Source organism: Ptychodera flava, chromosome 13 (genome assembly GCF_041260155.1).
Source record: "Ptychodera flava strain L36383 chromosome 13, AS_Pfla_20210202, whole genome shotgun sequence".
NCBI lineage: Eukaryota > Metazoa > Hemichordata > Enteropneusta > Ptychoderidae > Ptychodera > Ptychodera flava.
This window is the reverse complement of record NC_091940.1, coordinates 1,517,501-1,534,181: the sequence shown is the minus strand read 5'-3', so window position 1 is coordinate 1,534,181 and position 16,681 is coordinate 1,517,501. Positions and strand designations below refer to the sequence as shown.

General features: G+C 37.4%; 1 protein-coding gene across 4 annotated transcripts in view; it reads left to right on the top strand.

The window, feature by feature from the left end:
- The window catches only part of LOC139148641 (uncharacterized), a 135,747-nt gene that overhangs the window by 43,049 nt on the left and 76,017 nt on the right, over positions 1 to 16,681 (top strand). For all 4 annotated transcript variants that reach the window (XM_070720136.1, XM_070720137.1, XM_070720134.1 and 1 more), the window contains exons 23-27: positions 850 to 1,391; positions 4,033 to 4,147; positions 13,591 to 14,129; positions 14,660 to 14,771; positions 14,986 to 15,518. In XM_070720136.1, coding sequence (XP_070576237.1) covers positions 850 to 1,391; positions 4,033 to 4,147; positions 13,591 to 14,129; positions 14,660 to 14,771; positions 14,986 to 15,518 — 1,841 coding nt within the window. The remainder of the gene's footprint in view (positions 1 to 849; positions 1,392 to 4,032; positions 4,148 to 13,590; positions 14,130 to 14,659; positions 14,772 to 14,985; positions 15,519 to 16,681) is intronic.

Sequence of the window (16,681 nt, the reverse complement as noted above, 5' to 3'; positions counted from 1 at the left end):
GTTTAGTTACCATGCAAAATTGCAGCTCTCAAATGTGACGATTTGAAAATGAATATGCTTACTGCAAGTACTGTTGAAAATTTCCCTTTGCCATGACTCTTAATAAAGTATAATTTAAAACTGACAGTCAAGCTAAATGCCATTTAAATTGGAAGGCACCAAGAAATTTCTTTTTAACATAAGATTGTACCTATTGGCCCTCCCTAGGTGGTTTCTTTTGAACCATAGTTGTGTACTTAAGGGGTCTTCATTCATGACATCACGTGAAATGACCCAGATTTGACCTTTCAGAAAACCTCAGTTTTTCTCCTTTTCACTTGTACAATGACTCTGTTTGTGAAAGTTTCCTTAGAAATTATGGTTTTTACTATCAAACTGAGTAGCTGCAGGCCAAAGTTTGATTCAAGCAATGTAGATAAAACTTGAACTTGAACCAAGCCTCAGTGTATTCATTGACATTGTGCGTTTGTGATGTATTGTAGTATTATACAGTCGTACAGCAACAGTGTTTGTTTTTACCAGGGGATTTGTAACTTTGTAGAAAGGAGAGTAAACTGTTACAATACATTGCAACTTTGTAGGAAGGAGGGTAAACTGTTTCAACATCTTACAACATTTTATTGTTAGCCGTAGTTTTCTGTCCAGGAGGCACGTCTAAAAATTCAATAGCCACTAAAATATGGCCTACTCAGATTGCGTCATGGTGACCCACAACGGTTATTTTATCGGGACAAAACAAAACAAATTGCGTCAAATGTCGCAATGCTGCACGATGGCTGAAACACTGCGTAGATATAATATTTATTTGCTACTTTTTTAAAATATTGACATAATTTTTCCTATTTTTAGCCCCTGAGGTACCAAAATGTACGAATGGGGAATTTGAAGATAAGATCTGGAGGTTTGACAGTACATCTGAATACAGTTACGTCACACTTGAGAAAGAAATACGTGATATTTGGCAATTCTCTTCTTGCTGGTGGATGAGAACGAAAGATACCAGCAGTACCAATCATGCTATGTGGAGTTATTTTGCAATGGGCGACAATAGCATTGGTAGCATTGCGGTTGAAAACCCATACAATCTCCGAGTTGGTATCAAGAATAGCTGGGGCAGCAGTTCAGGCATTGCTGTTAACTATGGAATGTGGCATCATGTGTGTGTCACGTGGACATCAGAAGGCGGTGTTTACAAAATATACAGAGATGGTGGCCTGGCATACCAACAAAGTGGCAAATCCACAAACATCGAATTGAGAGGAGGCGGAACTGTTGTAATTGGACAAAGGCAAACTACGCTCGGCGGTGGATTCAGCAGAAGTTATTCCTTCTATGGAGACATTTCTGCTTTCCAGTTCTGGAAGCACTTAATCGATGAAGATGATATCAAGGTAAGATATATGAGCAAATGTGTAGCCGCATACTTTTTATGCTGTATTATAACCTTAGCCTAATGGTTCTCGTAATTTTGCACCCTCACAAGTTCGTCCTTCAGAAATACGTAACAAAACAATACCATTGACAACGCAATGTGTCCCTGAAAACAGCATTGATAATAGCATTAGGCCAAAGTAAGTAAATTCTTTGTTTTGCGTCCACTCAAAATCCTAAAAGGTACGCGGGTAAGCGGCTAAAAAACACACACAGAAAATTTAACACAAAATATGTTTGCCTTTATTGGACAATTTTTCTCAAACCACATGAGTACTCCTGTCACAGTGTGACACACTGTATGATCACTGTATGCATTTTCATAACAAATGGATCAAAATAAACAGTCATTCTTTGACGTTTGCTTTTCTCTTATTAGTTTTAGATTTCTTTCTTGTGCATTTAAAGTGTCCACATGTCAATACCATTGCACAGCAACTTGACAGCCTTGACAGTTTGAGGAATGGGTACACTATAACAGTATACGGTAGCAGTCTCTTGTCCTCAAGTTCTTGTACGTTTTTTCAAGTTTCTTGTAATGTCTATGCTCTGATGGAATGTCATAGTTTTGCTGAAAGGTGTCTATTTTGAAAGAAAACACCAAACAGATTGGGTAACTTGTAGCCCCTGCATTCAATTTTAGAAATATGGAGCATCAGAGAGAAGAAGAAGTTGATGATATAATTGACAAAAGTATTCCCTGTAGCTTCCTGGGGACCATCCGTAAAACCAGCACCTTTCCTTTCCATCAAATAAGAGAAAGCATTTCGCAATTGTCAGTCTCCACACACAGACTCATCAGACCCAAATTTAGGTGGAAGCTTCACATCTATATTCCTTGCACTTTCAAAGTACCACACCCCAGATTTATTGAACATATGAAGTATCATGGCATAAATGGAAATATTCTACAGTGGGTCAAAGCATGATTGACAAATACAAAACAGCGAGTAGTCATAAATGGAGCATCATCTGAATGGAGAATACGTCACAAGTGGTGTCCCAAAGGGTTCAGTTCTTGGACCAATACTCTTTCTAATCCACATCAATCATACTGGCGTTGCAATTAGTTCTGAACTCAAAAATTTACTGTAGTGATCCTGAAATTCTACAAGCTGATTTGGACAAGCTACAAAAAATGAGTGAACACTGCCAGACGCATATTGGCTACAACAACCCCTTCAATAAATACTCAATATAATGAATATTTCACTGGGACGTACAACTGAAGAAAATGATCTACTTCATTCTACCTTAAAACCTTCAAGCAAATGTGATAAGTTTGCAAAAAAAGCAAACAGAATGCTTGATCTAATCAAACGATCATTGTCGATCAAATAAAAAAAATGTCATCTTCGTCTTTACGAGCAACTTGTGAGACCACAGCTCGAATATGCAGTACAAGCTTGGTCACCATGGCTACAAAAGGACATAAAAATCTTAGCACGGCAAATAATACCTAAACTCCGACACTACAATTATCAAAATAGACTTAAACAACTAATTTAAAACACTTGAACAAAGAAGAATTCGCGGCGACATGATTCAACGCTATAATTAATTATCAAAGGCCATGACCATTGTAACCTTTCACTTGATTTAGCAGCTGACTCGAGAACTTGAGGACACTGTCCCAAATTTCATAAACTAACCGTTCGACTTAACACAAGAAAGTACATTTTCAGCAAGAGTTGTGGACACCTGGAATAAATTACCAGCCGATGTCATTAATGCAGAAAGTGTGACCTCCGAGAGCAGCTACGACCGCCTACTACAAGTTTGAACTTTCACAGAGGGATTCTTATATACTTTCCATACCCAAACTGAACAAAAAAGTACGTAAAGGCCTTTCGTTTACAGGACTGATCACTGGTTTAGTTTTTGTTTCAAGTTAAAATGGATGAATTAACCAAATTTTTGGCAAACCTAAAAGATCAATTAACTAGGATAGGCCTAAAAACTTTCTGATTTTTTGTCTGCCATACTCTCTGAGTCGTGGTACCCAAGGCCAGTCGGCCGACTGAATCTCTCTCTGTTCAAGTCCCGATTGCTCGCAGTGACCATGCCTTCAAGTTGCCGTGCAAAGGTTTCCTCTTTCCTGCTTTCATCCATTTTTTATCGTGACGACAAAGCCACAACAGGCAAAGCAACAACAGACAGCGAAAACGTGAGGCCCCGGCGTAAGGTTGAGAGTATCGACAGGTGTAAATGTGTAGAGAGTTCTGTTTTACGTCACCGCATGGTCCATTAGTGAAATCTGACTGCCATAAAGGAGTGTTCCGTCGCAAAGTTAAAAGCCACGACTTGTTTTTTGCAACAAAATAGCGCCACCAACGGTAAAATTTTAAAGGAAAGTTTGTGTTTTTTTCCGAAAAATCTCCAAAAACCTAGGCGCGCGCGGACGCAAAACAAAGAATTTACTTACTTTGGCCTTACTGCCTTAGCACAAAGTACAACTTTTAATAACTGTTTTTACATAATAGCGTTGCATGCTGGATAAGTAGTAGCATAGTGGCAATAAAAATTTACATTCTGATCACCAAATTAGATATTTTTACATATAAGTGATAAAGAATTAATTGAACTGTCATACAATGTCAGGGATTTGTCGAAAATCGTGGTTGTGAAAACGGCTGTGGCAATGTTTTATCTTGGTCTGAGTTCACCAGTGATCATCTAACCGAAGTCGATGTTGAAGATGCAGAAGCAATCTGCGGTAAGTGGAGTATTTACTTTATGTTTGCAGGGTTTTGCTATCTACATTGCCATACACTACTAATTTAAACATATATCCCAAGAATATTTATATTGCATTCCTAACTATGTATATGTAAATGATGTCTTACTGATTCAACATCATTATTCAATGTTTTTTCAATTTCTGCCAGATTATTACCTTTTGCCATGATTATAGAATCGTCGGCATACATTTCAATTGTGTTGTTGACAGCTAAAGGTAAATCATTAACAAACAATATAAAAAAAGGGTCCAACTATACTACCTTTATCAACCCCAGTAGATATCAGTAAAGCATCAGAAATTTGACTTGAAAACACACAACTTGTTTCCTATTTGATAGATATGAATGAAACCAGTTTATGGATGTTATATCACAATTATAGATTTCCAGTAGTTTAAGAAGCTCATCATGGTTCACCAGGTCAAAAGCTTTGCGTAAATCTATAAAAGTGACACCATTTAGATCACCATTATCCATAGCCTTAGACCAGTTTTGAACCAATTTACATAAAACTGTCTCATATGAGAAACCTTTTCGAAAACCTGACTGTGAGTCATTAACCATAGGTTTTAAGAACCTGTATAAATGACTATGAACATGTTTCTCAAATATTTTTTTAAACACACCAACTATTAAAACAAACCTATAGTTTCCACGATCTTGTAATGATACAAACTTATCCAAAAGGGTAACTTTTGCTCCCTTCCGCATATCTGGAAACACGCCTGTTTTTAAGCTTAAATTATAAATGTAGCATAAAGATCTACCTATAACATTCGAAGATAATTTAACGATTTTAGGACTTATCTGATCAAGTCCAGTAGCTTTAGCTGTAATAAAACTAGATAATTCTTTTAACACAAATTTCTTGCTAACTGGAGGGATTGTAAAACTCACATCTGGACCCAAAATGATTTCTAAATTTTGTAAAATCTGTTTCTCAATCTGTAAAGTCTGTAGTAAACTGATTCACTACATCTGTGAAAAACCTATTGAAAGAATTTGCTATTTCCATTGGATCTGAAATATCTGATCCCTCTACTTTCAATGAAGCGGAGCAAGTGTTTGACTTTTTTGGCACTAGATACATGTATTTCCATAGCTCTTTAGTATTTGTATTGTTTTCCTCTAGGAGTGATCTGAAATAATCAATTTTAGCCTTTTTAATCATTTTATTAACTTTCTGTCTCCAGATTTTATATTCACTATGACTTTTCAATGCCTTAAATCTATCTCTAGTGTGAATGGCATTCAGAATATCATCAGACAACCATTCTGGTTGCATTGGTTTTTTGACACGTTTTTCTCGCCACGGAGCATATTTATCCAACACACCAATATACATTTCATACCAACTTTCTAAATAATCATTTGGGTCATCGAACACTTCTAAAACTGACCATGGGAGCTCATCAAGCTCCCTGATAAAATTTGTTTTGTCAAAATTTTTGTAGCACCGAAATTTAATTTTGAGTGAAATATCTTTTCGGGCTACATTTTTTTTCCTGTCTAATGGTAGGATAATGATCGCTCATTCCTAAAGTAGGTATATTGACGCAACGAACGTACTCAGCATTTCTTACATAAATATGATCTAACAGTGATGCTGAATCATCAGTTACTCCAGACTGGTTGGTTGGTTAATAAGTACGTTGATCCAACTGAAAAGATGACATAAGGTCACAAAAATCAGTGTTGACCATCTTCCAGTAGGTCAACATTGAAATCCCCAAAAATGATCAATTCCTTATTTTCGGCATATACTTTTTTCAGTAAAATCTCAAATTTGGGGATCCACCATGACAATTTTTGGAATTGTGGCCTATACACCACCCCAATAATAATTCCCAGTGAATTGGGATATGTCACTTCCATCCATAAAGTCTCTAAATCTGGTTCATGAAAGTTGTCTCTAACCTTGTGAGGTGTTGTTGTGTTAACATAGGCAGCCACCCTACCACGCTGTTTATCTATTTGCCAATCTTTCTGCAAAGGAGAATTATATCCTGGAATCAATAAGCTGGCATTACTAAATGAATCGTTCAACCAGGATTCTGATATACACATGATGTCAACATCTCTCTTAGGGTTGTCCAGATACGCATGTTTTAATTGGTCAAGCTTTCCCTCTTGCAAGCCTTGCACATTCCAATGGCAGATTTTTAAACCACATGGAAGTTTCCTGCAAATTGCTAAAACTCAGTAATCGTTTGTCAGATTTGGTTGAAACTTGATATGCAGGTTCCTTTAGGTATTCTAAATTAGGTGTGTACAACTTTTGATGAATTTTGCATGTTTAGCTCTCATTTAGTACACCAAAGAGAGCTAATCGTATAAGGTGAATCATTTCATTTGCATCTCATTTACATGTCGTCTGTGTATATGTAAGTGTATGTATGTCTGTTAGTCCGTCCAGATCAAAAACTCCTAAATCGCAGCAGCTACCAGCTTAGTATTTTGTGTACAGGTGCACCTAGGGGTGGAGATGTGAATTTGTTCAAATGAGCATGTCAGTGTCAAAAATATGCAAATGAGGTAAAAAAAGGAAAAATGCTGCAAATTCCTAAAACTCAGTAACCGTTGGTCAGATTTGGTTGAAATTTGATATGTAGGTTCCTTTAGTTATTCTAAATTAGGTGTGTACAACTGAGGATGATATTTGTGTGTTTGTATTTTTGGGTAATTGTTTTCAGATTTTTGTAGAAAAACCTTTTTTACTGAAACAGCTTGTCCAATTGCTTTGAAAATTGGTATCCATGTTCCTCTAGATGACCTCAGTCAAGTTTGTAAAAATTGTAGTGAATTTTTAGCTCACATTTTGTTATACCAATGTGAGTTTATCGTATAAGCTGAAGTCGATGGCGTCTGTATGTATTTGTATATGTATGTATGTATATATTTATGTATGTATGTAGTATGTATGTATGTACGTACTTACAGTATGTCCGTCAACATCAAAAACATGTAAACCGCTGCATATTTCAGCTTGGTATTTGTGTGTGAATGCATCCTGGGCTGTAGATGGGATTTTGTTCAAATGAAGTCTGCATTGCCAAAATTATGCAAATGAGCTTACAAAATGTGAAAATGGTTAAGAATTAATATCCCGAGAACCGCTGTTTTGATTGCTTTGAAAATTTGTGTGCAAGTACCTTAGGTAAACCTTATACAGTTTTGTGAATATTGTGAAGATATCCTTAATTTTGTATTTTTACTGAATTTTTTGGTGACTTTTAAGCGATGAATTCGTTTCTTCAGTAAAAAAGCTTCGTGCTTTTCCGATTACTATATGTGTGTGTACTGTGTCTGTGTGTGTACTGTGTCTGTGTGTCGTCTGCTCCACGCACACCGTGTTGTTCGGTCGCGCACAGAATTGCAACATCTAAGTCAGTTACTGTGACCAACTCTTTTGGGTTGGAAGCAGTGGCCGACTGGTTTTGTGTGAGGCCTATCAGCTAGGCGATGTTGCCGTGAGTGTGTGGGGGTTCGAATCCCGTTTGGGTTATAGCAAAAAATTTATATTCTTTAACCTGAGTGGACAGTATTGCTGGTGGATATTTACTTGTCCCCGAGTCTGTCTGATAGCTCAGTAAAAAAGCTTTGTGCTTTTCCGATTACTATATGTGTGTGTACTGTGTCTGTGTGTGTACTGTGTCTGTGTGTCGTCTGCTCCACGCACACCGTGTTGTTCGGTCGCACACAGAATTGCAACATCTAAGTCGGTTACTGTGACCAACTCTTTTGGGTTGGAAGCAGTGGCCGACTGGTTTTGTGTGAGGCCTATCAGCTAGGCGATGTTGCCGTGAGTGTGTGGGGGTTCGAATCCCGTTTGGGTTATAGTAAAAAATTTATATTCAATAAAGTTTGTATGTGCGATGTGTGATAGTGAGCATGCGTGCGTGAGTGCTTCATGAACTCTACAACGTGTCAGGCGGTCTCAGTCAGAAAAATGTAACAACTTAGCCGGCTATTGAACCACTCTTTTTTGGGAGTGGAGATTTAGCCGAGCAGTTCTCTCTGTGGCCTCTCCGCTAGGCGACTGATGTCGTATGTTGTGGGTTCGAACCCAATTGAAAACTAGTCGTATTCTCATTTTCAGTAAAAATTCTTCTTCTCTGAAACCGCCAGCCTAATCACTCTCCAATTTGGGTTGGATCTTTGCGAGGGTGTTACTCTTCTAATATGTTGAAATTATTACAAAATTGGGAAAATTACTATTTTGGAGCAAGTTTTTCATTTTTGATCAAAAAATCTTTAACAGTATTTTCTTTTTAAAACCCCTGGACAGACAGCTTGGTACACAGACGTACAGAGATGACAATAGTTAGATACGTGGAAATTGTCCTGAAATATACAAATTTGTATTTTTAAGACAATATTGTCATTTTTGGTCAAGAAAACTTGTTCTCAAAATTACTTTTTTGATAGCTTTGTAATTAGGTATTAAGTCCCGAGGGATGTTATTAGATAAATTTTCTGCTCAAAGTGTTGGGAAACCCCAAAATTTGTATATTTTAGGTAATTTTCTCAGTTTGTGACCTTAAATGACCTACACCAATCAAGGATATGTTGTGAGACAGTTTTGAAGGCTGTGAACATAATTTTGTCATATTTGGTATCAATTTGTAGGAAAAGTTGATCCAGAAAACAAAGCTGAGGTGAATTTTTTCATTGCGGACCAATTTTTGCAACTCTTCTATGTAAGACATACGAGAACTGATGAGAAATTTGGATCCAGGATAATTCCAGATGTTGTAATCACCGCCCACAGTGGAAGGCATTTCACTATCTGTAACTAACTTAAGTGCTATTTACATTAGAATGATAACACTCATGTCATTAACTAAAAAGTCCCAAGATTGTAATTACATTTCCTGTCATCTGGCGTTATTTAATACCAAGGGAAGGAACATTTGATATTCAGGAGGGGGTAGGGTCTAGAAGATTGATGAGGTAGCATTACTTTTTTACCAGATCCCGTGTACATTTTTTTACCCACTCCCACCTTTTCTTTTTATCAAACCTTCTCTGTCTATTTTATGTTGTTGACATTTGCTTATGTATTTAGGATCTGCTTCTCCCATTGCTATAGAAGTTGATATGCATGTTCCTAAAGATGACCTCCAGTACCTAAGTTGGAGACCTTATTTGCTTTTGTCATTCTTGCTTTTCCTGGTTTAAATATTTCTTAAATGGACCAATTCAAACCGAATGTGAGCACACTGTCCTTGACGGTATTTTTGTATTTTTGGGGTGATTTTTTTTCAGTTTTTAGTCAAAAAATCTTCTTCTCTGAAACAGCTTGTCTGATTGCTTTGTAAGTTTGTATCCATGTTCCTTGGGATGACCTCAGTCAAGTTTGTAAAAATTGTGGTGAATTTTATGTATTGATTTTTGGGCAATTTTCCCAATTTTTGGTCAAAATTTTTTTCTCCAAAAACTACTCATCTTGTTGCTTTTGATATTTGGTATACAGGTTCATAAGGTTGATCAAAATGTGAAGTATTCAAATTCTTATGAACGTAGGAATTTTGTATCTTTTCAGCAAATTTTGTCATTTTTGGTCAAAAAATGTGTTTCTCGAAAAGTACTTGTTTGATAGCTTTGGCATTTGGTATACATATTTCTAGGGTTTATTGAAATCAGGAAATAATCTGCAATTTTGTGTTTTTTGCTATTAGCGCAAGATGCGAGGTATAATGATATTCAAATATGCAGATTACATTAATGAGCATTGTTTCGGTATTAAAATTCTATGCTAATGACCCTTAATCAATGTGGAATATTCATGTACCTCTCATCTTGCATTGTATAGTTTTTTGGAGCAATATTTTGCTATTTTGGTAAAAAAAATTGTTTCACAAAATGTACTTTTCTAATAACTTTGATATTGAGTAGAAATATTCCTATGGGTGATCTTAATTTCATATGTTCAAATTATATCTTTTTTAATGACATATTTTTGCAGCTATTTTTGCCATTAGGCCAGAGAAAAAAAAAATCTTGTTCATCGGATTTTTTGGACCAAGTCCCAGGAGCGGCGAGCGAAATTTTTTTTTTATTTTTTTTTTAGGCCGAAGATAAACTCGGCTCTCTGGCATTTTTGCACAGATGCAGACAAGGCAAGATAATTGTTTCCCTTTTCACCAGAAATATCTCAGACAAGAAACACTAATAGGCCTACTGGTAACTGAATTCAATACTATATTTCCCAACAATAACATAGGCCATTACATTCACAGTTAGTGTTTGCACAACATATTCTGAACATTTCAACATTCTCTCAGAATAAAACTGAAATGTACAGCAAATCACTGAAATTCAACAGTTCAGTATTGTCCTTAAATATTGTCCTGGTTGGACCTAGCATCTGAGTTTTTTCATTTTACTTTGGCCCCATGTTGTGGCCTCTTTACCACTGTCTATATATATACATTTTAAACACTGTACTGTGATCGGAGTGAAGTTATATAGTCATCATTCAGATCGTACTTTAACATCGACGCAACATGTGTTTTGTCATTGCCGTACATTTTTATACTTTCGATGCAATTTTCATTCAATCGGATGCACCGTCCATCTGCTGTCACGATCTTGTTGAACAAATCGCCGAACGTAATATCAGGACAAACACTGAATAGCGTCTCTGGAACTAACTGTTGGCCATCACGTCAAATGTTGGCGATCAAATTAATACTCATGATGTGACATGTACTAACCTTTACAAAACGAGCAAATTTCTGGCCAAATCGACCCACTTTGCGTCGTGATTCGCCAAATTCAGACGTCACAACAACGTGTTGGCGGTCAACTAAGTCCGAACACGTATGAAGTCTCATTCAAAATCCCGTGCCCGCGAAAATCCTACACAGTGTTGGGCGCCACCAGCGGCAGTACTAAAAATATTTGTAATGCGGAAGTAAGAATTTGCCGCGATCAAAAAAAAAAATTATAAATAATAATATGGGTTCTTATATAGCGCACACATCCACAAGTACATGTGGTCAAGGCGCTTTACAATTATTATTACCCCTGGTCACTGGACCTAATATGATACCACTCAACTCCCTTGGGAGCAAATAACAGCTCACATGTGCAGCTAATAAGCACAGCAGGGCTAAACACACACATAACAACCTCCATCCTAGCAGGTACCCATCACTCCTGGGTGGGGAGAAACAATGAGGAATAAAGTGCCTTGCTCAAGGACACAACACCACAGCCATGCCGGGGCTCGAACTCGCCGTCCTTTGATCGTGAGTCCACTGCTCTAGCCACTTGCCCATGATGCCTCTGCCATCTGTCATAGTATATCTTTATGCACACATTGTTGATACCAAGGGGTGGACCATTTGATATCCTGATGGGGGTATCTGGAAGATTTTTGAAGAAAAAATATTCCCTGCTAATGTCAGTGAAAAATGAATCTGCCAGAAAAGGCTTGACTAAAAGAAAAGGTTGGAGAGAGGAAAAAATACTGTACAGTGGATCATTAAGAAAAAATTGATTGTCTTAAACATTATCACATAAGTAGAAAGAGGACAAGAAACGAATCAAATTGATTTATAATATTCAGTCTGAGTGCCTGTATATATAACTATTTTATCATTACTCCAGCTGTTTGTTACATTTTTATCACTCTCCATGAGCCAAGGCACACTAGGGGGCTAATGTCATCACTGCCAGTCTGTGTATGTCAGTCAGTCTATATGTCCATCCATCCGCCAGTCTTTCTGTAGACCATTTTTGTGGAACTCATAACTGAATAATTTTCACATTAAATGTGACCAGCTTCAGAATGCTTAGATGGCTGTCTATAGTCCAAGCGAATCTTGTAGGCGTTGATAAAAGAAAAAGAAAAAAATATATGATTTTTCATAATCTGCAATAGTTACATTGATAAGAGAGTCATTACTTTATTATTTGGTACGTATGTTAGGAGGAACAATGTATGTGATATTATGGTTGAAAAGCATAAAAAATTGGTATACATGTATTTTTGAATGTTTAACCGATTTTTGGTCAAAAGTCTTGTTTTCAGGAATCACATGTCAGATACCAGGTATCAAATTTGGATTTTAAGTCAGTAAACTTTGCTGCTTAAAACCCTTTTCCTGCCAGACAGTATCACTTCCCCATCAGCCAAGTCAGTAAAAAGCGGTATTGAGCCAAAACATGAAGTATTTTCATCCACTTGGCTTGGCCTGTTATAGCATCTTTAGTCCAAAAAAATTAAGTTTACAGTATTTATGTTTTCAACAGCTTACAAATGTACAGTATTGTGTTAAAATACAACTTATGGAATATGTTGTGTTTCATTAATTTTAACTATCTTGACCTGGTGGTGAAATATGGACTTGGCAGAAAAAGGGTTAATCCAACAAGGTCAGGTTATTAATCAGCAACTCTTACAACTGTGGATGTAAATATGAAAATTTTGTGTGAAAAAATGCTTTGAAATTTGGTTTGAAAGGATTTTGTTTTCTTCTATTGTCAAATTGTATATTTATGGAATTGTTTGTCTGTGTAAGTCAAGTAATGGCTTCTATACAAATCCCTGGTTTGATGCTTTGAAATTTGGTTAGAATGTATTTAAAACATGTACATATCTAATGATTCAGGGTTCTTGGTATTGTGTTTGTGTTTGGAAATTTCCCCATAAGTGAATGCTTGTTTAACTTGCTGGCAGTTTGGGACATACCATTATCATGAAGGTGTAGCAGCATCATTAACAGTGGAAGCTCTGAAGAATGCCCATTATTACATTTTACCTAAGTCTTTGATTGTGCAACCATAGATCGTAGAGAGACCAATATTGTTTACATTAATTTTATGCATTACAATATTATGAAGATCACACCTTTAGTTATGTATGGCTGATTTTATCACTAGTTATGTAGTAGGTTGCATGGTATTCTGTAAGTGTATGTGATCAACAGTTGCAAGTTGCCAACCATTTCATTCTTCAATGGACGGTGTATCAAAATTTGTTCAAATGCACTTGACTATGAATATCACAAGCAAAGGTACATAGAAGCTTTAAAATATCATGTATACACTCATCTGGCTTGCCACATGTGACAAATGTGAGCATAGTGTCATTGACGCTATTTTTTATGCAAATCGATCCATAATTGAGATCTTGTTGGTTTAATTAATAATTTTACTGATGTCGATGACTATCATTGCATTAACCTTTGTGTTAGATAAACTACCTTGGTCACAACTTGCTCCAAGTAATTTCCAGCACGCACACTTTATGATTGCCAAAATGATGCACATTTCACAAAGATAAACAAGTAGATATTTGATGAGAGCACACTCAAAATACAAGGTCGGCAAGGGTAGTTTACACACATTGTACTTGGCTTGCCTGATATCCTTTTAATGACAACTGTAATGCTCTATTTTGTTTTAGAGCAACGTGTTACATCGTGTGGAGCCGGTGAGTTTGATCAGAAATCATGGACACTGGAAACATCTTCATCCCAGTTCAGCTATGGAGCTGTCAGAAAGGAGATTCCAACAATGTCAGCCGTTACTGTGTGTATGTGGGTCAAAAGTATCGACAAAACCTCTAGCAAATACCTTTACACTTACAGAACATCCAATGTCAATACTGGTAGTATATATCTGTACAATCCAAACAGTCTGCAGTTTTATATCGACAATTCTGCTGGTACGGCCAGTGGAATAGTAGTGAACTATGGGATCTGGTTCCACATCTGTCAGACATGGACACAAGAGAGTGGAAAATATCAGTATTTCAAAGATGCAAGACTTCGTTATACCAGCACTAATTTGAGAACGAACTATGAAATCCAGGGAGGTGGTACTCTGATAATTGGACAATGGCAAGGTTCTCAGGGTGGCACCTTCTCAACATCCTATGGTTTCAATGCTGAAATCACCAAGTTCAACATGTGGAGCGACGTTCTGGATACTACTGACATCGAGGTACTGAGTACATTCTCGATGTACAACTGCATATCATGGCAAACAGATATTAACCCTTTTCCTGCCAGACAGTATCACTTCCCCATCAGCCAAGTCAGTAAAAAGCGGTATTGAGCCAAAACTTGACGTATTTTCACCCACTTGGCTTGGTCTGTTGTTGCATCTTTAGTCCAAAAAAAATCAAATTTACAGCATTTATGTTTTCAACAGCTTTCAAATGTACAGTATTATGTTAAAATACACCATATGGAATATGTTGTGTTTCATTAATTTTAACCATCTTGACCTGATGGTGAAATATGGACTGGGCAGGAAAAGGGTTAAAGACAGACAATAAATAGCAATAAATAGCACAGTTTGATTTTTGTCACCTTGAATATGCCATAGATTGCACGCATTCACTAGTTTTTTCGTGTGAATTATTTCAGAGTGGAAAGGACATTCGTGACATTCAGCTGTTCCATATACTACTTGACTCAAATTACTTGTATGTAATCTTCATATTTAATCCCATCAAATTTTATCGACAGCGAATGGTTGAAGAGCCTTGTGGTCACATGTGCGGCGATATTGTGTGGTGGTCTTACTTTAGGTCAGATGACATAGCTGGAATTGAAGTTGGTGACCATGGACTCCAGTGCGGTGAGTTGGATAAGACTCAATTCCTGCTGCATGGTAATAAACACTTAATTTTGCATAGGACTAAATACCGTTTGGTCTGCAAGATAGAGATTGGACAATGCTGAAATACATAAAAATTCCATTGCGTTACCATGTCTGCCGAGAAATCTGTTTCGACTGTGTATTTTGTACCTGATGGTTTGCTCTTCTTCTCATATCTTGAATATTTCTGCAGAGGAGGAGGAACTTATTTGTGAGGAGGGAACATTTACAAACCAAACATGGTCATTTGACAGTACTTCTGAGTTCACGTATGTAACAGCATCCACTGAGTTTGAAGATATCATGGCGTTTACTGTCTGTTGGTGGATGCGAACCAACGATGTTTCTGGTCAAGCACGAGCCATGTTCAGCTACTTTGCACCCGGTGACAGTACGGGAAGTATACTTGTTCAGAATCCAAGTAACCTGCGTGCTGCCATAAGAAACTCCTGGGCATCGACATCTTCAGTATCAGTGACCTATGGGTTATGGCATCATGTCTGTGTAACTTGGAGTTCTGACGGCGGTCAGCATGAGTTCTATAAAGATGGTAGCAGAGCCTTTACACAGAATAACTTCAATACCAACCAACTTATTAGAGGTGGTGGCAGTGTAATAATTGGCCAGAGACAATCAACAGGTGCATTCAGTAAATCATATTCATACATCGGACAGATCTCAGATTTCAACATGTGGAATGAAGTTCTCCTCGCTTCAAAATTGAAGGTGAGCATGAATACTATTAAATGTACGTAATCTTTATGTCAATATTATGTAATGTAAATCAACTGCCAGTGATGATCGAATATTTCTTTCTCTTTTGTTTCTCATTTACATAATTCTTCTTACAAATATGCTGTAACGCCTTCCTCATCCCTTTCCTGTGATTCCAGATGTTTAACCCTTTTCCTGCCAGACAGTATCACTTCCCCATCAGCAAAGCGGTATTGAGCCAAAACATGACGTATTTTCACCCACTTGGCTTGGTCTGCTATAGCATCTGTATTAGTCCCCACGGACACCGTCCGGGGGGGACTTATAGGTTTGGTCATGTCCATGCGTGTGTCTGTCCATGCGTCCGTCCGTCCGTTCACGCAGATATCTCAGACATGCCCTGGTCAATTTCTTTCAAACTTTGCACAAGAATAGTACCCTACCCAATACAGATGCACGTCGATTTGTTTCACAATGCGATCAAATTTGGCCGTGTTAGAGGACTTTTTAGTTTACACCTCCATAGACTCCCATGTATAAGGCAGTGCTCCATAGACTTCCATGTGTAAGGCAGTTCTCCATAGACTCCCATGTATAAGGCAGTTCTCCATAGACTCCCATGTATAAGGCCAAGAAAAATAAAAATTTAGTTTCTCATCGTATTCATATTGCAAAAAGGGTGCAGTGACACAGTTTTTAGTCCCCACAGATAAAGTCCAGGGGGCTTATAGATTGACTCAGGCTTCAAGTTTAAAGATCATCTCCTCCTGTTTTGACAATATTTCCTTTCTTTAATATTTACTGACGCATCTGTATTTAATGAGAGCTGTATTTTAAAGTGGCACTCACACTTGGTAACATTTTTAAAGCACATTTTTTTAATGCCAATGGTCGATATTTGACGAGGCAACTGTGCGCGGATCGCGAGATATCAATAAAAACATGTCTTCAAAAAAGTAAAAGTTTGAATTCCGGTGGCCCATCTAAAGTCAGCTTCCGAACATCGAACGTTCGGCACTGGGGCCATTGTCAACTAAGCTATGGAATATGAGTCTACGCTGACGCTGCTGTGCGCCACAGTACCACTGGCGTCGGTGATCGGTCATGGCCTGTGGGAGAAAGCTGAGTCTTACTGACTTGGCGTATAAACGAAAAACAATTTGTGTTGATTCAAC